Here is a 25,722-nt window from a genome sequence, read left to right as displayed (position 1 = left end):
GAGGGATCCTGTCTAACCAATCTAATTAGCTTTTATGATGCAGTAACAAAGAAACTAGATGCAAATAATAATTCTGATATCATATACAGTGCAACCTCAATACAACATGCCTCTTCATATCACGGTTTCAGATATACTCGGATAAGATCGTATCCACCAAAACAAATTATGAAAAAAATGTAGTGTGGTCAAAGAACTAGCAATTTAATATCAGAACTGAAAAAAGTAAATATTGTATATACTCTTATCTCCTGTACATCCTACTACCATATTTCCAAGAGGGAAAATTAGCTAAAAACTGGCTGTACATTTGCTTCAATATATTCAGTATTCAGTTGCAGAGTAATTTTAGTAAATAAGAGAGATTAATTACTGGAGGCACCCAGTTTCTCCCCTTAGCATGAGTTGCAATAAAAGAATATATCAGTAGATCACTAATTACAAACAGCTACCTCTGGAGGGGAATATCGCCACTGTTCATCAAGTGCATTACATCAGTTACAAAGTAAATTTTTGTAAACAACAGCATACAACATCCTTTCTTTGACTAGAAGTTACACTTAAGATAGCAAAAACTGCTAAGGGCTAAACTAGACAAAAATATACGTGAACTGACAAGCAATTTATGGAGAAACCATGTGACTTAACTTCAGCACTATGATAGAGCGGATTAGTTTGATTTAGCTTTCTCAAAACATGGTAAATTCTAGGGAATCAGAAATAAATACACAGAAAAATAAGTAAGTCAGTACGACTGAAGAAATGGCAACCAAAAAAAAAAAAAAAAAAATTATACAATTGAAAGTTAAAGGTTATCGAAAGAATTAAGGGTGGCGAAACAAAATGCAGTATATTTTGCAAGTGTGGAATTCTAGAAGGAATGATCCATGGCTTAATGAAAGAGGAAGGAAATATGCATTCATTTGTAGACTCTATAGAATATGAAGTAGCCCTCCAAAGAAAGAAAGAAAGAAGGAAAAATAAACTTTGTGAAAAGTGGTGTGGACTAATGATGTTACAAGTGGTTTCTACAGATGCATAGTGAAGGAGTACCGATAAAAGGGGAAATTTTGAAATCACAGGCACTTAAATTTCATAATCTACTTGATGGAAATTATGATACATTTAAAGATTCTGAAGGGTGGTGGAATGTATTATGATACATTTAAAGATTCTGAAGGGTGGCTTTGGAGATGAAAGGCTCATACAGAATATTTTATGTTAGTCTTACAGATGAATCTGCATTTGGTGACATTACAGAAACAGAAATGTTTCCTGAATTTCTGGGTAATGCAATTCAAGATGGTGAATTCAGAGCTGAACAGGTGTACAACTGTGACAAAATAGTGCTGTAATATAATCTTCTCCCAAACAAATCACTTAATAAAAGGCAGCCAACAAAGGAGCATAAAAACTAACAAAGGGAGAATTACTGTGTGCAAACAAGAACAGAAATCACAAGATAAAGCCACTATGCAATCAGTAAAAGTTGAAGTCCCCAGTGTTCTCAATGTGTCAAACATGAAATCTCTACCTGTCATTTATAAAAGTAACTCCAACACTTGAATGATGGGTGATATTTTTGCTTCAGGGGGTTGAAAGTAAATTTGCACCATCAGTGAGATGCCACTTTTTTTCCAAAGAACTTGAAGAAAAGGCAAAAGAAAACCCTTAGCCATTATTATGAGAGGATCTCTGGATTCAGGGGGAGATCACCATGGACTGCAGAGGAGCAAATGTATCACTAATTCACAAAGAGGGGGTCAAAGGATGACAAGTAATTATAGACCTGTTAGTTTAACTTCTGTTCTGGAGAAAATAACAGAGTCACTGGTTAAGAAGCATTGCAGGATCGTCTAGACAAGACTGCAGTTATAGTTCAGACACAGCATGGGTTTGTTAAGGGGAAGTCTTGTCTAACCAGTTTGATTGGATACAATGATATAGTAACAAAAAAACTGGATTAAAAAAATAATTTTGATATCATATACTTGGATTTCAGGAAAGCTTTTGATACCGTCACACAAGGAAAACTACTATACAAGTTGGAGCAGTATGGCATTTAGGGCAAGCTGCTGCTATGGATAAAGGGATGGCTGAGTGGGAGAAGACAGAGTGGTAATTAATGGACATTGCTCTTCACAGACTAATGTTATTAATGGAGTCCCCAGTGTTAGGTGTTGGGTCCATCATCAGTTTTCTGACGATATGAAGGTTGGCAATATTAATGATAGTATGATTCTGCAACAGGATCTAGAAAAGTTTAGCAGATGGGTTGAGAGGTGGCAACTGAAGTTTAAAATTAACAAATGCAAAATACTCCATATGGGTAGCAGTAACCCCAGAGTAATATACCAACTGTGCAGTATTACACTCAGGGTAGTGGAGAATGAAAACGACGTGGGGGTTATTATGCAGTCAGATATGAAGTTCTGTAAGCTGTGCAGACAGGCTTCCAGAGAGCTCATGGAGTCTTGTCAATGAATATACAAGAATTTCTCTAGCAGGGATAAGGAGGTGATTACTCCTTTGTATAAGGCAATGGTCAGGCCACACCTTGAGTACTGCATACAGGTCTTGAGACCTCATTTTAGGAAGAATGTAGAGCTGCTGGAACAAGTACAGAGAAGGGCAACAAGATTGGTGAGGGGAACAAAGGGTTGCACTTACCAAAAAAGGCTTAAGTTCTGCAAATTGCAGTGTCTGGAGATTAGGCACCTGTGAAGTGATCTGAATGAGGTGCATACAGCCTTGAATTGTTTGAGCAAGCTCAATGCTGATAGGATTCTTCCTCTTGCTCAGAGTCCACACCGGAGGGGGCATAAATTCAAATTGAGGAAAGATAGTTGCAGAATAGATGTGCAGAAATTTGCTTTTAGCCAGCAAGTAGTTGATTGCTGTAACAAACTTTCATCTGTTGTTGATAGCTTAAATAAATTCATGGAAAAACTAGACAAACTTTAGAAGGAAATGAAAAGGGTTTTTTTTTTTTTTTTTTTTGGCTGATGCTGTATTAGTTGTGCTTTCTTGCATCATATGCTTCTACTAATGCTAATGCTGTTTCTATATTTGTCTTTATTTCTTGTATGCTTTTGCCTTTCTGATTTAGAACTGTTCCTAAATATTTGTAATCTCTCTCTCTCTCTCTCTCTCTCTCTCTCTCTCTCTCTCTCTCTCTGTGTGTGTATTCACTATTAGCTGTGTTTCAAAAGTTTCATGATTACTATAAACTTTGTCTTCCAGAGATTCATTTGCAAGCCATTCATTTATTCATTGACTCATCTTCCAAGGCCTTTTGGAAGATGAGTCAATCAGATTGGTTCTGAATATAAGTTGAATAGCAAAGGTGACTACATCTCTCTTATCCCTCACCCCACCTTTTTTTATATCAATGTCTTTTGTCATTTCATTTTCTATTTCTTTTTTTTTTGCACAGTTGCTTTTTTTTTTTTTTTTTGCTTTCAATACAAATTTGAAATTATCTGAATGTCCTGAGTTTCTGTATGTTTATCTTATAGTAATTTAATTAAATAGACCTGTCTAATTTATGAAAATTCTTGACATATGATATTTGTTTATTTTTTATTTTTTTATTATTTTTGTCTAGAAAGTAAAAAAAATGCAGTATGAAATCTCTGTATGCATTATACTACTTCTGACAGTTATGGGGAAAGTGAGTATGAATTTTTTTTTTTTTTTTTTAACTATTGCTATTACAAATAACCTTTTTATTGGTTGCTTATAGTAATTTTGACCAGAAAAAAAAAAATAATAAAAATATGGAAAGAAATTTTCATAATGAGAAATACTGGAATAGTCATGTTATATGCATTTAATTTGTGTGAAAATTTAGCTCATGTGCCCACGAATTAAACTGAGAAAAAAACTAAAGATCATTACAAAACAAATTATGTACTGTTAAGCAAATTATATTTCAGAGTATTTTAAAATTTTTCTTTAATATCTTTTCCTGGATAAAATACAGATAAGGTTTAAAATGCACACTTACAACTGCTGGATATGTGTCACAGAGTTCATAATTTTCATTAATTTTTGTTATCTTCCAGCTTTCAGTCGGTAAACCCTAAAAATGATTATTATACAAAAAAAATTTTATAAGCTAAATATAAATGCACATCCTCTATAAACATTTACTGTTCATATCCAAATAAATCTATTACAAATTGAAATAATTCATGTAAGTGATGTATTGAAATATCTAATATATGAATTATGTTTAGTGTGATAACTCACCAACTATAACAGAAGAAGTTTAATTTTTATATTTAGAGAAATTAAAAATTACTACTCATTCTATGACAAACTGTGAATCACAGTATGATGTACTGATTGTCAAAGTTATACTATGTGTTCTGCAAAAGAGAATTATCGTCCTGCTGGCTGGAATGAGGGCTACTTTACTCTAATCTTTAAAGATTATTGACCTACTTTCAATGCCAGACTGTTTTTCTATTGTATATTGTTGATAATATTAATGTACCTTTTTTTATAATTAACAATCTTCTGTGTGTGTGTTTCTAGAAAGTAATGCATGAGAGACCTCAGTATATTTTTTTCAAAGAATTGGGAAATGTGCAAAATTTTAAAAATTATTCAAAATAAAAAAAATTATAAAAAACAAAAATACTTAATTTGTTTTTTTAATTTGCAATAATATCCTTTACATTTATATCTTCTAAATCTACAAGAAATTCTAAAAAATATCTTGTCAAACCTGACTTCTCAAATTTTATCATCAAAGTTTCTTGTGACGACCAACTTTGGTCATTGCAAGAAACTTTGATGATATAATGCAACCCGACGGTACAACACCTGTTTTCTAAAATTCTCAAATTTTGTTGAAAGAGTGCACCCTTCTGTGCCAATTTTCAAAATAACATAAAAACAGCAACTATTACTTGTAAAGACATTTAATACATTGCAGCACATATACAGACGTGATTTTTTGATAATTATAAAAAAAAAATTTGTTGGCCAGTGTAATTAATATTTAGTATTTTGCAAGCCAAATTATGCAGGGAAGCAGACTGTTTTTTGCAACAGCCAAAATAAAAATAAAAGAAAGCCAATAAAAATAAAAACATGAAATAAAATTAAGCATAATATTCATACTATTCCCATTCCCAAAGATAACCACCCATTTCTGCTTCGAATTTAGTCATCCCTCACTGCCTCTACCACACTGGGAGGCAACTCATTCCAGCATTCAACAAACTGCTGCCCACAGGCGAAATTCACAAGATCCAGTCTGTTATTCTCTAAGATTTTATATTTATGCCCTTTGGTTCCTGTCTTGCCTATAAGGGAGAATACACCTTCCTCATTTCTTTTATTCGACCCCTTCTGCACTTTATGCACCTTGATCAGATCTCTCCCTACATGTCTAGTTGTCAAACTTTGCAGTCCACACCTTCTAACATATTGAAACAAAAAAGTGCATGGAATAAACATATGAGCATATCATATGGCTAGAAATAAGAAAAAAGAGGTTTCTATAAGCATATGATCCAAATTTTTGAGATATTAAACATTAATCATAAAATATTACAAAACAAAAATAATCCGAAATAAACCTCTAAAACGAAACCATCTAACAGAGCTTTTTAAAGTGACCTCAATTTTATTCAATGCAGCATTCAGAACAACAAATCAATGATTCTCTGGCATATATTATCATTTCAGGATTATTGTTAGTGGTTTCAGCTGCTTCCAAAATGCAACTTCTCAGTTTGTCTTGTGCATAATACACGTGGAAAAAACAATGAATTTCATAGGACCCCATACAAAGTTATGAGGGTTTGCAATCAGGTGATCATCGTAGCCATTGTACAGGACCATTCCAACCAATCCTACTTGCACTCTAGAAACATCATCAGAAAAGATCTTGTGCAGTAATGCACAAACCACATCCTCTGAGGATTTAAGAGATATGCCTTTGAATAGTTCCTACAAATTGTTCCACAATTTAGATATGCCATTCCTGAAAGCCTTACTGATAGAAAATAAAGACAAGTTTGTCCCCAAGAACATCATATATGGATTTTCTTTGGCACAGGCATGAGTGCTTCAAGAATAGAAAATTCTATTCTTGAAAAACATGATTCATCTATAACCAGAACATGGTTGAGAAAAGGATCACATGTATGTTGAAGGGGAAAAAAAAAACCACTGACAAAAGTTTCTGCATTTATTCATATCTTTTGGCAAGAATCCTCATAAAGGGTACTGTAAAATGAATACAATTGCTGTTCCTGTAACATCTTCCACATGCTTACATCTGTAAGCAGGTGTAACGTCCTCCACATGCTTACAGATGTAGCATTTATGTTACCTGGGAGACTTCTGGTACATACAATACAGTAGAGGATATAAAATTGTGTGTGGCTATCAAATATAGTCACACACAAACAGACCTATCTGTAGAATTGCAATACCTCACCAAAAAATTCATCAACAGGAAATACCCATTACAACTAATAAAAGAAACCATCACCAAAATCCATAATAATACTAATAACCCAAGAAAAATTAATAACCACGTGAATAAGATACACAAACCCCTTATCGCCCTCCCATACCATCAACAATATGCTAGACGACTTCAACAGATTTTTAAGAATACAGATATCAAATTAATATTTACATCTTATAACAAATTAAGTTCTAAATTAAATTCATACAAGACAACATATGAGTATGGGACACAAGATCATAATAACATTATATATTTGATTAGATGCCAATCAGGTTGTCAAGCATGTTACATAGGCAGTACAACAGCCAAATTTGGGACATCAAAAATTTCTAACACGCGTGCATACTACCACTTTAATAGCTTCAAATCTAATTTAGCAAGTACAGAACTAACACAACATGTTCAATCTTATAATCATAACCACTTATCGATTCAGCGATCACAATAGTTAAACTAAATTCCAGTTATAAAATCCTTCAAAACGAAGTCCTCGTCATTGAGTGGTTTAGGTGCCACACATCACCTAACATATTAAACAAAAAGATTCCCGCCAACTTCTCCCCTATTTGGAATTTAGCACAGTATTAAGTTTCCACATGCACTGAAATGCATTTCGGGAACTCAACCTGTATATAACACACTCGCACACCCTTCCCTCCCCACTATAACTAACTGAAGACGATTTCGAAAGTCGCTCGTGCGTGGCTATTAGCTTTTATCTCACTTCATTTAATTTATTTTAATTAGAAAACCATAGAATGGAAGGTGCACTTTCCTTTCTTAGAAAAATTTTTAAAGCCCATAACTTAATTTTTAAATTTATAATCCCCGGTTTTACTTTCAACCAACTAAGCAGATTACTATGAGGTGAGTGCTGAAAAATTAAGTAAGCTATATCTACGATCTAGTCATTACATCGCAGCACATAAGGACTCCTTAAAATACAATCTGTCAAGAATACCTTCAGCCATAGTGAGAAGAAAGCCCAAAAATATCTCTGCTCGTCCCAATCCAGACTGACTCAATCCCATTTCAATCTGGGTTGAAAAGGTCATCGGAAAAGCCAGTAGTGAAAGCGTTAGCCCCAATCAGTGTTAGACTGATGTCTGCTACCCCAATCATGAATTTTCCCCGATTTTGAGGAATATCCTGTCTTACAAAGATGACATGATTTCTGATGTCTGTCCATCTGTGAAAAGTTAATTTATATAATAATTTGCTTATGTCCCTCTGTCTGGAATGCTCTTTGAACTAGAATAACTCAAAGACTAAACAAGCTTTTGATCCAATTCCTTTTGCAATAAGTTATATTTAGCAGTAAAATTGAAAAAAAAAAATAAAATAAAATTTTCAAAAAATTTTCTGACCAATTTTCAAATTCCAAGAAATTATTCAGCTCCCAGTGAAACTAACTTGCCATTTACTTTGAAGATGAAGAGACAACTATTTCTCAGCTTTTGTCATCACAATTAACAGATCTCAGGATGAGACTTTCAACAAAGTGGAGTTTTTGCTCAGGGACAACTTTACATAACAGTTTCCAGCTCCAGATAATTTCTGTGCAATAATTGTAATTTTTTTAGAAGCTATATTCATACGTGTAAACAATTATCAAACTGCATTTTTATCCAAGTCCATCTCACTGACACCTTAGCTAACAGCAAAGAGAGCCAAGGGAAAGGTTTTTGTAATTACTTCAATATTAATCTTTACCTTCTTCTCTGAAACAGTTTTGGCAAAATAATCACCACAGGTATTCTAATGTTCTTATAGTATTCTTCATTCCTTGTTTTAAGTTTCTTTTCAGTTTCTGTAATGTAAATTTTGTCACATTATATTCAAGTTGATAACAAACCTATCTTTCTCTTCTCCATTTTATCAACCTTTTTTTTTAAATTTATTACTTAAATAAGCAAGAAATAAAATTAAGTAATAAAATATTTAAAAAATAAAATTAATAAACAATAAGTAATTAATAAAATTATTAAATGGTTTGAAGTTAATTTCAATACTGTAATTATTCTAGGGACTTTTAATTTGGTCAAACAGGCCCTTGGACATCAGGAATAATTAAATTTGCTATTCTCAGCCACAGTCTAGTGTAGCTTGTGCTTTCAACTGTTTTGTGGATTAAACATCCTGGACAGCCATTACTGACCACTGCTTATGAACGTAGTTGTTACACACCTTTAAATGTTTTCTTTTCTGTCAAGTCAGAGTGGTTGTAGTGAAAATTCAGATATCTACATCAAACTTTAATTAGCTTTTTCCATTGTAACAGCTAAAAACACAAGTTTATTTTGATTTCACTTACATACTGAATCTTATTTTTGGAGGACTATCCTTTCTACATTCTTATGAGGCTCTCAAACTTTCCCCATACCAGAAATACATTGAACTATCATTAATATCCAGACACTTCACTGAATAACTCCTCACACATGAGGAGTTATTCAATGAGGGGAATGCCAGAAGTTTATGAAACTCTAACAGGGAGCTAAGTGATTTTGTAATAACTGAGAGCAAAGTGGAGGAGAAATTGTTGAAGTTAAACATAAGGAAGCACCTGGGGTGGAAGGAATCTATCCAGTTATATTAAAGGAGGCAGCAAAGGAAGTAAGCAAACCCTTAGCCATAATTATACTGCGTAAGCTTGCTTTCTTGCATCGTATGCCTCTACTAATGCTAATACTTGTGAGAATATTAATATCCAGACACTTCAGCACATATTAATACCGGACACCTGGCATTAATATGTGCTGAAACTTCCTTGGACTCAGGGGAGGTCCCTGTGGACTGGAAGTATGCAAATGTATCACCAATTCACAAAGGGGGTTCAAAAGGTGTCACAATTAACTGTAGACCTGTTCTGGAGAAAATAGAGTCACTGGTTAAAGAAGCATTGCAGGATCATCTAGACAAGACTGCAGTAGTAGTTAAGACACAGCATGGGTTTGTTAAAGGGAGGTCTTGTCTAACTAATTTGATTGAATACTATGATGTGGTCACAAAGGAACAATGTCAGAAATAATTTTGATATCATATACTTTGGATTTCAGAAAAGCTTTTGATACGTTGAAACTGTTGCACATGGAAGAGTGCTGGACAAATTGGAGAGGTATGGCATTAAAGGTAAGTTGCTACAATGTATAAAGGGATGGTTGAATGGGAGACAAAAGAAAGTGGTAAACAATGAACACTGTCGTGGACAAATGTTATTAGTGGAGTTCCCCAGGGTTCGGTGCTGGGCCTATTGTTGTTTTGTGTATTTATTAATGATATTGATAAAGGTATATCAGGATTAATGTCCAAGTTTGCAGATGATACAAAGGTTGGCAGGGTTGTTAACAACAGTAAAGACAACTGGATCTAGATAAGTTGGACAAATGGGCTGAAAAGTGGCAACTGAAGTTTAATATTGACAAATGCAAATTACTGCACATGGGTAGCAATAACCCAAGAGAAATGTACCAACTGTGTGGTACTACACTCAGGGAAGTGGAAAAGACCTGGGGGGGGGTAATAGTGCAGTCTCAAATATGAAGTTTGCTTAGCAAACTTCATATTTGAGACTACAGGCTGCCAGGGTCATGGAGTCTTGTCAATGATATATAGGAATTTTGCTAGCAGGGACAGGGAGGTGATTATCCCGCTGTACAAGGCAATGGTCAGGTCACACCTAGAGTACTGTGTACAGGTCTGGAGGCCTCATTTTAGGAAGGATGTAGAGTTGCTAGAACGAGTACAAAGAAGGGCAACAAGATTAGTGAAGGGGAACAAAGGGGTGCTCTTACCAAGAAAGGTTTAAGTTCTGCAAATTGTAGTGCCTGGAGAGTAGGCACCTTCGAGGTGATCTGATTGAGGTGTACAAGGCCTTGAACGGGTTGAGAAAGCTGAATGCTGATAGGATTCTTCCTTTTGCTCAGATTAAGAACCTGAGTGGGCACAGATTCAAAGTGAGGAAAGACAGTTCTAGAATAGATGTGTGGAAATTTGCCTTTAGCCAGCGGGTGGTTGATTAGAAGATGGAACAGACTTCCGTCTTTTTGTTATGGAAATTGATAGTCTAAATAAATTTAAGGCTGAACTGGACAGGTATTTGGAATGAATGGAGGGGTGATATGGGAGAGGTTTTTTTTTGGCTGACACTGTGTAAGCTTGCTTTCTTGCATCGTATGCCTCTACTAATGCTAATACTTGTGAGAATATTAATATCCAGACACTTCAGCACATATTAATACCGGACACCTGGCATTAATATGTGCTGAAACCTGTAGCCTTCCTGACAGCCTCTAGTCTTTGTGGAACACTCTCCACCAGTCTTTTGTAAATATCTTCTAATACTTTTCACCATTCGGCACTCAAAGCAGCAACCAGTTCTGCTCTCTTCTCTTTATTTATTTTTATTTTTTTTTGGGCAGCCTCCCCTTGTACATGACCAAAAAAATAATTCATCCCAGAGGTTCTTTATAGGCCTGAGGTCAGAGCTCTGGGCTGGCCAATCCACCTTTTGATGCTGACATCCTCTAACCAGTATGACATTTAGTATTTAGTATTAGTAACGGCCGCATGGTGCAAGAAAGCCTATGGCTTATGCTGCACCAGCCAAAAAAAAAAAAAAAAAATCCGAACAAAACAATGATAAAAACAAAAAATAAATAAAATAAATAACTAAATAATAATAATTAATAAATAAAAAAATAAATAAAAAGGAAATTAAACCTATCATCCTATGTGCTTCCCTTACCCGAAAGTACTATCCAGATGACCTTTGAATTTCCCCAAACTGTCGGCTTCTACCACCCATGAAGGCAGCTTATTCCAGTAATTTATAACTCGCTGGCTAAAATAAAACTTCCTGCAGTCCAATCTAAATATTTCCCCCCGTAACTTGAATTTATGTCCCCTAGTTCTAGCATCATTTATAATCTTGAAAATTTTGTCCTCATTCATTTTACTGATGCCTCTCAGAGCCTTAAACACCTCAATCAAATCTCCTCTAAGGTGTCTAGTTTCCAAACTCTGCAACCCACATATTCGAAGTCTTTCTTCATAAGGACGCCCTTTTGCCGATCTCACCAGGCGAGTTACCCTTCTTTGCACCCTTTCAAGAAGCTCGATGTCTTTCTTTAGGTGTGGTCTCCATACTTGAACACAGTATTCCAAGTGTGGTCTAACATAAGCCTTATATAATGGGATTATCACGTCCCTATCTCTACTTGCAAAAGTTCGATAGATCATCGAATTTTTGCAAGTTTTTAATTTTCATAAATTTTGCAATTTATGAAAATTAAAAACAACAGTGGTCCTAATACTGATCCTTGGGGAACCCCACTTCTTACATCAACCCAATCTGAGGAATAGCCATTTATCACAACCCTCTGCCTCCTGCCCTGGAGCCACCCTTCTATCCATCTAAGGATTTTCCCAGTGATTCCAACCTGTTCCAGCTTATAAAGCAACCGCTCATGTGGGACTGAGTCAAAAGCTTTGCCGAAATCTAAATAAACAATGTCGAAATTATTCCCTAAATCCAGCTCATGAGTGACCCTTTCGAAATAGCGAATCAGACTTGTTAAACATGATTTTCCCTTTACAAAACCATGCTGAGTATCCTTGAGAATTTCAATTCAATCCAAATGATCCTGAATTCCACCCTTGATCATTGCCTCCATGATTTTCCCTACTACTGAAGTCAGACTGACAGGCCGATAATTTCCAACTTCACTTTTAGAGCCACCCTTATGTATGGGAGATACATTTGCACTTTTCCAATCCAAGGGAATCTCCCCAGAGTCTAGTGATGCTCGCATAATTGGCCCCAATGGTTCAATGCACTCGCTTGCCGCCCCTCTTAAGATTATAGGGTATATTCCATCAACTCCAGGAGCCTTACTGGTCTGTAGGCTCGAAAGTTTTTTCATTAAATAATCTTGCGAAATTTCAATATCATTAATTACATATTTTTTAACTTCGCTCCCACAATTTCCCACTGCCACAAAAGGCTTTTCATTTGTAAATATCGATGCAAAATAACTGTTGAGTTCATCTGCAACGGCAGCTGGTGTATAGGTCCGATCTGGTTTGTCCTGCTCTTCTTGGCATTTATATATGTGAAGAATTCTTTATCCCCCCTCTTTGCTCTGTTTGCTAGTGATTTCTCATAAACTGCCTTTGCCTGTCGAACCTTTTCTGTGGCTCTATTACACATCACCTTGTAGCTGTTATAGGCTTCAGTACTTTTTATTGCTCTGTAACCTTTCCATGCCACCTTTTTCTGCTGAAGTAATGCGGCAACTTCACTATTCATCCAACTTGGAACCCTTCTCATGGAGTATTTTTTTAATGGTATATACGCATTCAAGGCATCTGTGATTAATGTTTTAAAAGCGTACCACAGTTCAATTGTATTCATTCTCTGCGTGATATCTACCCAGTTAATAGAGGCCATGTAGTACCTTAAGGCATCGTAATTTCCTTTTCTGAAATTAAAACCCATTCCTTTGCCTTTTACTTCTGCTACCTCTCTCGTCATCATCCACCGTAGAACTCCGTGATCACTTCCTGCTACTGGTTCCTCTACTGTCAGCCCTGTTATGTCATTTGATTCATGTATGATGATGAGGTCTAGGATATTCTTTTCTCTAGTACTTTCCTTGACATGTTGATACAAATAACAGTCATCTAGTTGATTTAAAAATTTTGTTCCCCATGTCGAGTTTCCTTCCCATTTAGAGGCAAATTGAAATCACCCATAATAAGGCATTGACGCTTACTTGTCCATTCCATTTGCATGTAGAGGCTTTTGTCATAATCTTCACAATCACCTGGTCTGTAGATTACTCCTACTCGCATTATACCTTTGTTTCCAACTATCTCACACCATACAGACTCTATACTAGCTTGTGAAATGTCTGAATCCGGGAAAGCTATCATCGCACTCAGGCTGCTTCTGATAAGAAGCATTACCCCACCACCCCTTCTATCTAACCTATCCTTCCTAAATACATTATACAAGCCGTACTGAAACTCATCATCCCCAATTTCCGGGTGGCACCACGTCTCTGTAAGCCCTATTATGTCCGCGTTACTTGTTTTAACCAGCAGTTCGAATTCGCTCATTTTATTGACGACACTTCTAATGTTACTGTATAAACAATTAAGATTTACTGTTCTTGTATATTTAACAACCCTAACAGAACCCTTGAAGTTTTTTAGGCTCTCTTCCCTGATATTAGCTACCCGCTCATGTGAAACGTCTTTGCCCCCAGAACATCTAGATAATACGTCCAGTTGGGGTAACAGATAAGAACTCTTAAGGTATGTGCAAGAGTTACATTGACCAATATTATCAGATAAACGCATGTCAGTATTACCCACATCCCCCCTAACTAGCAGTTTCCCTGAACCTTTAAGGTATCCTCAATAATACTGGCAAAAACTTTTGCACCACCTTTGTTTAAGTGTATCCCGTCTCTACAAAACAAATTCCTTCTACCTACAAGTTTGGGCCATGCTGATAGAAATTTACCCCCTAAAGCCTTGCAGATTCCTTCAAGTCTTGAGTTAATCCACAAGGCTCTTAACATATAATCCCTCCTATCGTGTCTGGGCAGAATTGCAGACACATAGACATTATTGCCTAGCTCGCGACATTTCCTCAGCATGGTCCTGTATTTTTCCAACAAATCGTCAGATCGTGTACGTTTAATATCATTTGTCCCCACATGAATAATAATATTTTCTTTACCCCCTTTAAAATCTGACAATCTGGTGACATCATCAATAGTTGCTCCCGGCAGACATACCCTGGTTCTGCTCCACCTATCTTTATTACAAAAGATATTCCCCGTTTCCCTGACAATGGAGTCTCCTAATAAAACAATGTCCTTTTTAACCAGAGTAGTTTGCACTTGGTTTTTCTGTTTTGAGGCTTGAATCGGGTGTGAATCACTTGGTAGATTGCTGGAGTTTTGAGTCCCTGACGAGCTCCCAGATGCATTATTTTCGAGGGCAAGCACTCGTTTTTTCAGGGACTCAAATTGTTCCATCAGTGCACCAAATTGTAATTTAAGATCGGTGCACTCCTTACATCGATCACAAAGAAAAGAATCCCCAGGTGAGGTAGGATTAGTCACCAGGTCGACCTTGGAAAACATTCCACAGGTTCCACAACGGATTAAATCATGACTCACCCGTAAATCGCCATCTGCTATTTCCGTGTGAGTCACGATACTCTGTGACGTGTTTAAGACAGATCTCGTAACTACCATTATAAAATTAAATAAATATCAATGAAAGTAACTTTAAAAAATTATATCTATAATATTATTAAAATCAAACAGTTACAAGAAAACCTATAACAAAATAATCCAACAATATCTAAATAAATCAAATATTTAAAAGCATTATCCAAAAGTAAGCCACTTAACTGAGGAGCCCTGTCTAAGCGCGTCGGCTCACCTCGAATGCTAATGTATTATGTCCCAACGTACATGACCAAAAAATTAATTCATCCCAGAGGTTCTCTATAGGCCTGAGGTCAGAGCTCTGGGCTGGCCAATCCAACTTTCGATGCTGACATCCTCTAACCAGTCCATCCTCTAACCAGTATGACATGGCACATTGTCCTGCTGATTGTCCAGCATGGGCCTTCCCTGACATGCTGCCACAGCGTAGGTAAGGCATTATTGATAAAGGTGTTTCAAAAATGATGGTCAATAATTTAAAGGGGAAAAGTACAAACTAAAATAAGCAAAAAGTCCCAGTGAACATTGGGCAGCAAATGAACCGTTTTTGAGATAATGCACATTTTCTGTTAAGCTCCACCACTGACTATGGGAGCACTAGTTTAGCAAAAAGCTGTGAATCCTTTTGCTAAGGGTGGTTTTATTAAACATAAGATAATACATTTTAAATTTTTGGTTTCAACACCACAGTATTTTACATTTGTTAAATGTTACAGGATGTCCTTTCTAACACCGTTTCCTCAACATCAGGTGGTTATGCTTCTGGGCCTACCTGCTTGTACTCCATGTACGAAGGCCCCATGTTCTCTAAGGCGTTGATGTACCCTGATGAATGTGTACCTGTTGGGCTGCCTTTGGTGGGGAAATGCTTCTTGGTACAAACATGCAGCCTCAAGTGCACTGCCATTGGCTTTACCATACATGGTGCAGGTCTGCATACTCTTCGTTGCTGTAACCTCTTTTCACATTGACTATCCTTTGACAAGTACTAGTATGCCTGCTACGTCTCAGAGCATAACCTAACCTAAACAAACAAGTCAGTGGTGGATCCCAACTAGAAATGTGCAATATCTCGAAAACGATTCACTTAAGGATCCATGTTTACTAGGCTTTTTTTTGCATATTGTAGTCAGTACAGTTCACCTTTCAATTATTGACCATCACTTTTGAAACACCCTGTATATAGATTTCAGCATTCATGGTATTGTCCAAAATAACCAATGGTTCCAATAGGCCAAGCCATGAAAAGATCCCAGACCATCATGATGCTTCTACCAAATTCACTGTCAGGATGATACAATCCAGCAGGTAGCTTTCTCCCAGCATCTACCACACTCAGGCACAACCATCAGACCAGTAGACCATCATAACTCATCACTCCAAAGTACAGCTTTCCACTGGTCTATGGTCCCAGGACTGTGCACCTTACACCAAGCTAGATGGCACATGGCATTAGTTAAGGTGAGTAGTGGCTATCATGTAGGTTAGTGCAAATGCATCATTTTAACATAGCTATCTACCCACATGATTGTCATTCTACCTCGAAGCATGAGGCCTTTGCCCTTAAACACTGGTCAGTAGTGGCTTGTGAATGAACTGTGATAACCCATATTGTGCAGTGTCCTGTGAAATGTACTGGTGCTCACATGTCCCAATTGTTTAAATGAGGATCTATGTGATGTGTACTGCAACATTTGACCTATGTTCCATGAAGACAATCCTTTGCAAGCTCTCCTGTCATTTACCATCAGCGTCGGAAGTTTTCCAGGCCATTTTGTGATAGTTTCAGCACCAGTCAGCTTCTATTTGCAGAACACATCACGAATCATCGACCTAGGGATTTTTCAGTGCCACTGAAATGTCACATACAGGCCTACTGCTTATGGGGCAACCTATAATCATTCTGTGCTGGAAGTCTGTCAACTGCAGCATCTTGCATTCACAATCATCCTACTGTCTCCTCAAAAGCCAGTGCCTCCTTAGCCAGGTGGGCAGGAGCAGCAGTGCATAGCACATGCTTATTGATTAGACCGGGGTTCGAGTCCGTGACCACCGAATACGGAGGATGCAGAAAGGTCAGAGAATGACCACCACATATCTCCGGAGCAATATGGCCTTAGTTGCTAATGCTCCTAAAAACCAAAAAACAAACAAACCTCAAAAGCCTGTGAGCATATTTATAGCTGTATCTGATGCATGGTGCTTGAGTAGGACATGATCAACCATCAATGGAGGGGTTTCCAGATATTAATGGTAGGACTGTATATATCTAATCGTTATAATTTTTATGGAAGATGCTTCTATTGCTTTTGTCTCAGACTTTTCTTTTAAGATATCTGACATGAGCAGATGTGCAGGTGGGGTGCAGAATTCATCATGCTTAATCATATTTTCAGGAAGTACACTATATATAACCAAAAATATTCAGAAGTATTCACAAAAATGGCATTTAATTCAATAATCTAATAAATAGCATGCTGCCTTCATTCCATATGACAGCCTTCTAGGCATACTTTCTCTTAACTAGTTACTTCCAGGTACAAACATGCAGCCTCAAGAATATTTATGAAAAAGCATAAAAATGTATGCTTTTTCATAAATATTCATCAAAATATGTCAGCTACAGCTTTCTACGGGGATTCTAAACTGCCTGTTAAGCTGACTCAATTTCAGTGAAGTATGGAAGAAATCCACAGCCAAATCTTCTGCCTGCACCTTCACAGTGGTGAGAATGTTAGTGGCCCTGTATATCCTCCCCCCAATGTGAACAGTCAAACACTGCACCTACTATATGGGAGGAGAAACCTGTAAACAAATATAAACAAAGGTTGTTGTTGTGATTGGAACTTAACAACACAAGGACAGTAAGGCCTAAATGTGTGTCTCTAAGATTCAACTACATATCAGATTATGAGCAGCACATCGATGTTGATTAAATACAGTGAAAAAGTTTGATCTGACTAAGGAAGACCAAAGTTTTGTAAAATTTGCTGTATTTCCTGAATCTTGTAGTGCTAGAAGGCCCTATATGTTTGAAAGAGTCTGAAAAGTGTTAGACCTGATATTACAGTAACAGGGACAGTCAATTAAGATATGTTTGACAATGAGCTGAGTTTTACACAAAGTGCATTGAGAAGAGCATTTGCCCATAAGTAAATGAAGGTGGGTAAGATAAATGATTCAATAATTCAGTAATTTTTTCCAGTCGCCACATATGAATGTGAAGGATGGAATCTGAAAAGAGTTGACAAGAAGAAAATTGAGGCATTTGAAATGTGGTCTTATGGAAGAAATACTGCTATTTCTTACCTTGATCAAAGAACAGATGAGTAGGTATTAAATAAAATTGGCAGGCCTAAAATTCTTCTTCATAGCATCAGCAGAATAAAACTCAAATTTTTTGGACATATAGCAAGAAAGGATAACTTTCTGTTGAAGAATATAATGGGAGGAAAAATCGAGGAGAAGAGGAGTGGAGGAAGATCTGCAACTAAGTGGAAGGATGGGATCAGTGACCTTCTGTGGGCATGACAATTTGTGATGCCACTTGTGGAGCACAAGATCAATGCAGTTGGAGGAAATTGTTAGAGGCCACAACAGCTCCCCAGGGAGCTATGTGACTGAAAAAAAAAAAAAGATAAGTGTGGCCAATCCATAAATGTGCTAATACAACTTCCTCTTGTCTGATTTGGCGGGAAAATTAAGGACCAAGGTGGGGTACCCACATCACACAGAAGAATGCCACCACCCCTCTATATCACCACACAATACTAGTGATAGATGACTGTCATCACCATTTTGCTTACTGAAGGCTTGAAGTAGTGAAAGCAAAGTTTAGTTCCAGAACAAAATCCCTGACAATCCTAATCTCTTTTAGTATGCAATATGAGTGATGTCTTTTAAAGTTAAGACAGACACAGAGCAATAAACATTCTTTACATTTTAAACACTTTACATTTCTGTAATTATACTTCTGTACACCTCTTTACATTTCAAAGAGTACAATTCTAAAATGAATTTTCCAGGCAGGATAGTCCACTGAACTGAATCTATTGGTAACTTTCCAGGAGGAATCTGATCAGCTAGTTTTTAATCTCACTGCCCCTACTCTGCTGGGTAGTGACTGGAGGAGTTCAAGTAGTGTGTCATCATCATCATCAGCCATTTTCAATCCACTGCAGGATGAAGGCCTCTCCAGCAAAAGTAGCGTGTATGCAGGAATAATTGCCGAAAGCACACTATGTCAAGAAACTGGGCATATTTTTGTAGTGTACAACAATATTCCTACATGCTCTCCCCTCTACTTTTACTCTATCTACTGAATGTCTTGCAAATAGTGAAAGTGATAGAACAACCTTATCTACAAAACAACCAAACTTTTCAAAAACTTCATTCATTTCAAAAACACAAAAGGGGCCAGTTCCAATCTCAAAGATGTCCATTTCTACTTACAATCTGCCAGTCCCCACTTACTTCTTCTGATAAAATCTCAACCATTAGTTGCCTCAATCACTACTTATCTTAGTTGCCCTAATTATTTTCCATATTATTCCTTTGCTTTAAAGGTGGTACTTGTACCTACTATGATATTCCTTGTCAGAGACTTCCTCACAAGGAATTTCCTTTTTATCTTCTGAGATAAAACCTCTACCACATTCTGTCAAATTCACCTTTTCCCTCTATTTTATTATTTACTAACCACTTGAAATTCTTTAACTTCCTTTCGTTGAAAGTCAACTTTCTCCAATCTGACAATGAAGATTAGTAATAGTAATCGCGGCATGTGATGCAAGAAAGCAAGCGTATGAGCTTATGTAGCATCAGCCAAAAAAAATTCACACAACCATTCTCCTAAATGTTTGTCCAGTTCCACCTTAAATTTATTTAACCTATCAACTTCCACGACAGAAATTCCAGCAATTAACCACCCGCTGGCTAAAGGCAAATTTCCGCACATCTATTCTATAGCTGTCTTTCCTCAATTTGAATTTATGCTTCCTTAGGTTCGTAATCTGAACAAATGGAAGAATACCATCAGAATTCATCGTGCTCAACCACTCAAGGCCTTATACACCTCAATCAGATCACCTCGCGGGTGACTAGCAGTGTTGCCAACTCTTAATAATATTTCCCGCTAGCCGCATACTCAAAATCCGCTATTTTTAGCACTTGACCCGCCAAATTTTTAAAATTTTCATTTGTTTTGAGCTTTGAGCGAAATGAAAGACCACGTGATATTGCACGTGCTACAGGCCTAAATGAGGCAACGCCGAGAATTACAAAGAATGCGGAGAAAATAAAAACAACTTTCATAGCGGGAACAACTAAAAGTGTAATTAAAATCCATTAGATTAAGACACAAAGAATTGGAAGAGATGGAACGGCTGTCATCTGTTTTTATATAAAATCAAACAAAAAACAAGTTTGCTTACGATAGAAGCAAAAGCATTAGCAATATTTTATTACGACCTTTACGTAATAAAAAAATACGTAATAATCGTAATAAAATACTTACGTATTTTATTACGATTATTTATTGTGTTTGGTAATGTTTTGGTTACAAATGTGTGTTCAATCTTGGGTGGTCGGCACCTAACCCAATTTTTCCCATAGGGCCTGTTGTTTATATTGCACGAGGATTTCTAGGAATACAACTATCGTGCTTTACGAGGACTGACTATACTAAGATATTATTACACTGTGGTTATTAGAAATAATTATTACCTATTGCTCTGTGGTTATTAGAAATAATTATTACTTATTGCTCTGTGGTTATTAGAAACGTTGAAAGAGATGTCGGTAATTCGGATCGCATTTCTTGGAAGCCAAACAAATACGACGAAGAAAAATTATCCAATGCCATTCCTTTGCGGTTTCAAAAAAAAGGCGTCATTAGAATTTTTTCCACATTTTTAGATTTGATTCAACAATTTAAAGCTATGACCCAACGATCAGGTCGTTTGACCGCGAGCGTAACTACGTAAAATTGTTGGGGTTCTCCTCAGGGAAATCCAGAATAATATAAAACCGATTCTTCACTTTATAAAAAAAAAAACTATGAAATATGATATCCCTACTATTTCAATTATGAATTATTTTTAGTGTTAATTAAATAATTGATTGAACAATTAATTTAATATTTCTTAAATTAATATTTCTCAATTTAAATGTTACATTGCCAAAATACATAAAATGCTAAACATTTATACTCTTCCCGCTAAAAAATCCGCTATCCGCTATTTCATATTTTTATCCGCTAAACCTGAAGCAATTCCGCTAAATCTAGCGGGAAAACCGCTAAAATGGCAACACTGGTGACTAGTCTCCAGCCGCTGCAATTTGCAGAACTTAAGCCTCTCTTGGTAAGAGGATCCCTTCACTCCCCTCACTAATCTTGTTGCCCTTCTCTGTAAACGCTCAAGTAAATCTACATTCTTCCTAAAATGAGGCCTCCAGACCTGTACACAATACAGGATTTTCTGACAAGGTTCCAGCAAGATGGCACTCCTGCACATTACAGCACCCATGTAAGAGTTTCTGAAACAACAGTTTCCTGGTAATTGGATAGGCCATCTAGGGTCTGTGGAATGGACAGCGAGAAAAAAACTGACTCAACAGCTGTAATGTTGAGTCAGTTTGGTGTGTGCACTGGGGAACACAAAATTGAGAGTAGGAGTGCGTTATAGGCTTAATGACTGTGATGAGTACATCAAATCCAGCAAATCAAAATGTCTCATAATGGAGGATTTTAACTTTCTAGATGTTGACTGGAATTGGTTGGTCACTCACACATTAGCAAGACTTTTGTGGATTTCTTTGATGACCGTTTTTGGCAGCAGCACTTTAGAGAGGCAACAAGAGGAAGCAATACTCTTGATCTGATTATCAGCAGTGATTCGTATTGCATTAAAAATCTGCAGGTAAAATACCCACTGGGTAGCAGCATTGACAGTGTACTGATGTGGAATTTAATTAAAGACATAACTACTGTCAAGGATAAAGGGTTTTACTTTCATAAGGTTGAATACAGAGGTCTCGGACAGTTTATAAATTGTGTGCAGTGGGACAGACCAACTGATGATGTTACAAACAGCAACTTCTAAATGGGATGCATTAAAGGAGGTAATCTTGGAAGCTACTAGGCTTTTTGTTCCAACTAAGAAATAAATACCATTCAAGGTTTAGGCCTAAACACAGGTCAGAAAAACTAATGAGACATTTGGCACAGAAGAAAAATGCATGGGATACATATAAATTATCAGGTGACACAAAAGAGTATGGTAGCTATAAGCTAGTCTGTAATCAAGTTGCAAAGGAGGTTAGGCAAGCTAAGGCCGATTAAGAGAAGTCTCTGGCAAAGAATCCAAAGAATAACAGCAAAGACAACTATGCCTATATTAACAGTAGAAGGAATGGGTTGAATCACATGGTGGCAACTTGATGACTGTGGGTTAACTGTTGATTACCCTGCTCAGGTTGCGGACAAACTGAATAAGTATTTTGCATCTATATTCACACATGAGTAATTCTTTAGGGAAGGGGATACCAGATGTTTATTAAACTCTAACAAGAAGTTAAACGACTTTGTGATAACTGAAAGGCAAGTGGAGGAGAAATTGTTGAGGATACACATAAAAAAGGTGCCTGGGGCAGATGAAAACTATCCAATTATATTTAGGGAGACAGCAAGGAGGTAAGCAAACCTTTAGCCATAATTATGAGGGCATCCTTGCATTCAGGGGATGACACTATGAACTGGAGATGTGCAAATATATCCCCAATTAATAAAGGGGGATCACAGTGTGCTGAAGTGGGATTTACTCAAAGAGGTAACTACCATCAGGGGTAAAGGGAAGGGTTACTGCTTTCGTAAAGGCGATTACGATGGACTGAGACAGTATTGAAATTCTATACAGTGGGACCAACTGATGATGTTACCAACAGCAAATTCAAAATGGGAAGCATTCAAAGAACTTATCTTGGAAGCTACTAGGCTTTACATACCAACTAAGAAATATTGTTCAAGGTTTAGGCCTAAATGGATGTCAGATGAACTAATGAGACATATGGCAGAGAAGAAAAATGCATGGGATACATATAAATTAACACGTGACAAAGAAGCCTATGATAGATACAAGTTGATCTGTAACCAAGTTACAAAGGAGGTTAGGCAGGCAAAGGCAGATTACAAGAAATCTTCGCAAGGGATGCAAAGAAAAACAGCAAAGAGTTCTTTCCTTATGCAAACTCTAGAAGGAAGGGGATGAATCAGATTGGTCCACTTGATATCGATGGTTCAACTTTTGATGATCCTGCTCAGGTAGCTAACAAACTAAATGAATATTTTGCATCGACATTCACACATGAGGAGTTATTCAGCGAGGGGGAATGCCAGAGATGTATTCAACTCTGGCAGTAAGCTAGATAATCTTGTAATAACTGAGAGTAAAGTGGAGGAGAGTGTTGAAGATAAACACAAGAAAGGCACCTAGGGTGGATGGGATCTATCCAGTTATATTAAAGGAGGCAGCAAAGGAAGTAAGCAAACCCTTAGCCATAATTATGAGAGCTTTCTTGGACTCAGGGGAAGTACCCATAGACTGGAGATGTGCAAATGTGACCCCAATTCACAAAGGAGGATCGAAGGCTGACACAAGTAATTATAGACCTGTGAGTTTAACTTCTGTTCCAGGAAAATTAATGGAGGCACTAGTTAAAGAAGCACTACAAGATCATCTAGACAAGACTTCTGTTATAGCTCGGACACAGCATGGTTTTGTTAAGGGGAAGTCTTGCCTGACCAACTTGATTGGATACTATGATGCAGTCACAGAAGAACTGGATGCAGGGAATAACTTTGATATTATATACTTGGATCTTAGAAAGGCTTTTGATACTGTTGCACATGGAAGACTGCTGCACAAAATGGAGCAGTGTGGCACTAGAGGCAAATTGCTGCTATGGATAAAGAGGTGGTTGAGGGGGAGAAGACAGAGTGGTAATCAATGGACACTGCTCATCGTGGACCAATGTTATTAGTGGAGTCCTCTGGGTTCAGTGTTGGGTCCATTATTGTTTTCTCTATTTATAAATGATATTAATGATGGTATATCCGGCTTAATGTCCAAGTTTGCAGACAATACGAAGGTTGGCAGGGTTGTTAATGACACTAATGACAGTACACTGCTGCAACAGTATCTAGAAAAGTTGAGCAGATGGGCTGACAGGTGGCAAATGAAGTTTAACATTGACAAATGTAAAGTACTACATATGGGAAACAGCAAACCCAGAGCAACGTATCAACTCTGTGGTACTACACTGACAGTGGTAGAGAATGAAAAGGACCTGGGGTAATTGTGCAGGCAGATATGAAGTTCTCTGAGCAGTGCAGAAGGGCTGCAAGAGTAGCTCATGGTGCCTTGTCAATGATACACAGGAATTTTTCTAGCAGGGATAAGGAGGTAATTATCCCTTTACATAAGGCAATGGTCAGACCACACCTTGAGTACTGTATACAGGTCTGGAGGCCTCATTTCAAGAAGGATGTAGAGCTGCTGGAACGAGTACAGAGAAGGGCAACAAGATTAGTGAATGGAACAAAGGGTTGCTCTTACGAAGAAAGGCTTAAGTTTTGCAAATTAGTGTCTGGAGACTAGGCACCGGCAAGGTGATCTGATAGAGGTGTATAAAGCCTTGAATGGTTTGAGCATGCTCAACGCTGATGGGATTCTTCCTCTTGCTCAGAATAATCACCTGAGAGGGCATAAATTCAAATTGAGGAAAGATAGATGTAGGATAGATGTGTGGAAATTTGCCTTTAGCCAGCGGGTAGTTGGTTGGTGGAACAGACTTCCATCCCTTGTTGTGGAAGTTGATAGCCTAAATAAATTTAAGGCTCAGCTAGACAGGTATTTTGAATGAATGGAGGGGTGGAGTGGAAGTTTTTTTTTTTTTTTTTTTGGCTGATGTTGCATAAGCTTGCTTTCTTGCATCATATGCCTCTGCTAATGCTAAAAGGCGACAGAAGGCGACTACACCTAATAGGTGAGTAATTACACACCTATTAGCTTAACATCTGTTCCAGGAAAAATAATGGCTCATTGGTTAAGTAATGCATGACAATCTCGACAGGAATGCAATTATACTGTAATCACAGCATGGATTTGTTAAGTGGCAGTCTTGTCTAACCAATCTGATAGGTTACTATGATGCAATGACCAAGGAACTGGATGCAAAAAATAATTCTGACATCATACACTTCAATTTCACAAAGGCTTCTGATAACATTGCAGTAAGAGACTGCTGTACAAACTGGGGCAATGTGTATTAGGGGCAAGTTACCGTTATGGATAAGGGAATGATTAAGTGGAAGGACACAGTGGTTATCAATGGACACTGCTCTTTGTGGACTAAAGTTATTAATGGAATATCCCAGGATTCAGTGTTGGTTCCATTGTTATTTTCAATATTTATCATGATATTGATGAAGTTATATCAGGCATCCTCTCTCTCAGGGTTACTCGGGAACTTTTTTTTTTCCCCTGGTGCAGCATAAGCCTCAGGCTTCCTTGCATCATATGGATATTAATAATAATAAGTTTGCGGATGATACAAAAGTTGGCATGGTGGTTAATGACAGTCATCACAGGGAGCTACTGCAACAAGATCTAGGAAAATTGGGTCAATGGGCTGAGAAATGGCAACTGAAGTTTAACATTGACAAATGCAAGCTACTGCACACAGGTATCAGTAACTCCAGAGTAACTTATCAACTGTGTGGTACTATACTCAGGATAGTGGAAAATGAAAAAACCTGGGGACAACTGTGCAGTCAGACATGAAATTCTCTGAGCAGTGCAGACATGCTGCCAGGGCAGCTCATAGTGTTTTGTCAATGATAAACAGAAACTTTGCTATAAGGGATAAGGAGATGATTACCCATTTGCATAAAGCCATGGTTAGGCTGCACCTTGAGTA

General features: G+C 37.2%; 1 protein-coding gene across 1 annotated transcript in view; it reads right to left on the bottom strand.

Annotated features, from left to right (window-relative positions):
• The window catches only part of mtm (phosphatidylinositol-3-phosphate phosphatase), a 211,435-nt gene that overhangs the window by 103,815 nt on the left and 81,898 nt on the right, over positions 1-25,722 (bottom strand). The window contains exon 6 of the mRNA XM_090373306.1: positions 4,010-4,084. Within this exon, the coding sequence (XP_090229432.1) occupies positions 4,010-4,084 (75 nt within the window). The remainder of the gene's footprint in view (positions 1-4,009; positions 4,085-25,722) is intronic.

This window comes from Mastigoproctus giganteus, chromosome 5 (assembly GCF_048544385.1).
Source record: "Mastigoproctus giganteus isolate SK-2022 chromosome 5, ASM4854438v1, whole genome shotgun sequence".
Taxonomy (NCBI): Eukaryota; Metazoa; Arthropoda; class Arachnida; order Uropygi; family Thelyphonidae; genus Mastigoproctus; species Mastigoproctus giganteus.
The sequence above is the reverse complement of the archived record's forward strand: the minus strand, read 5'-3'. Positions and strand labels throughout refer to the sequence as shown.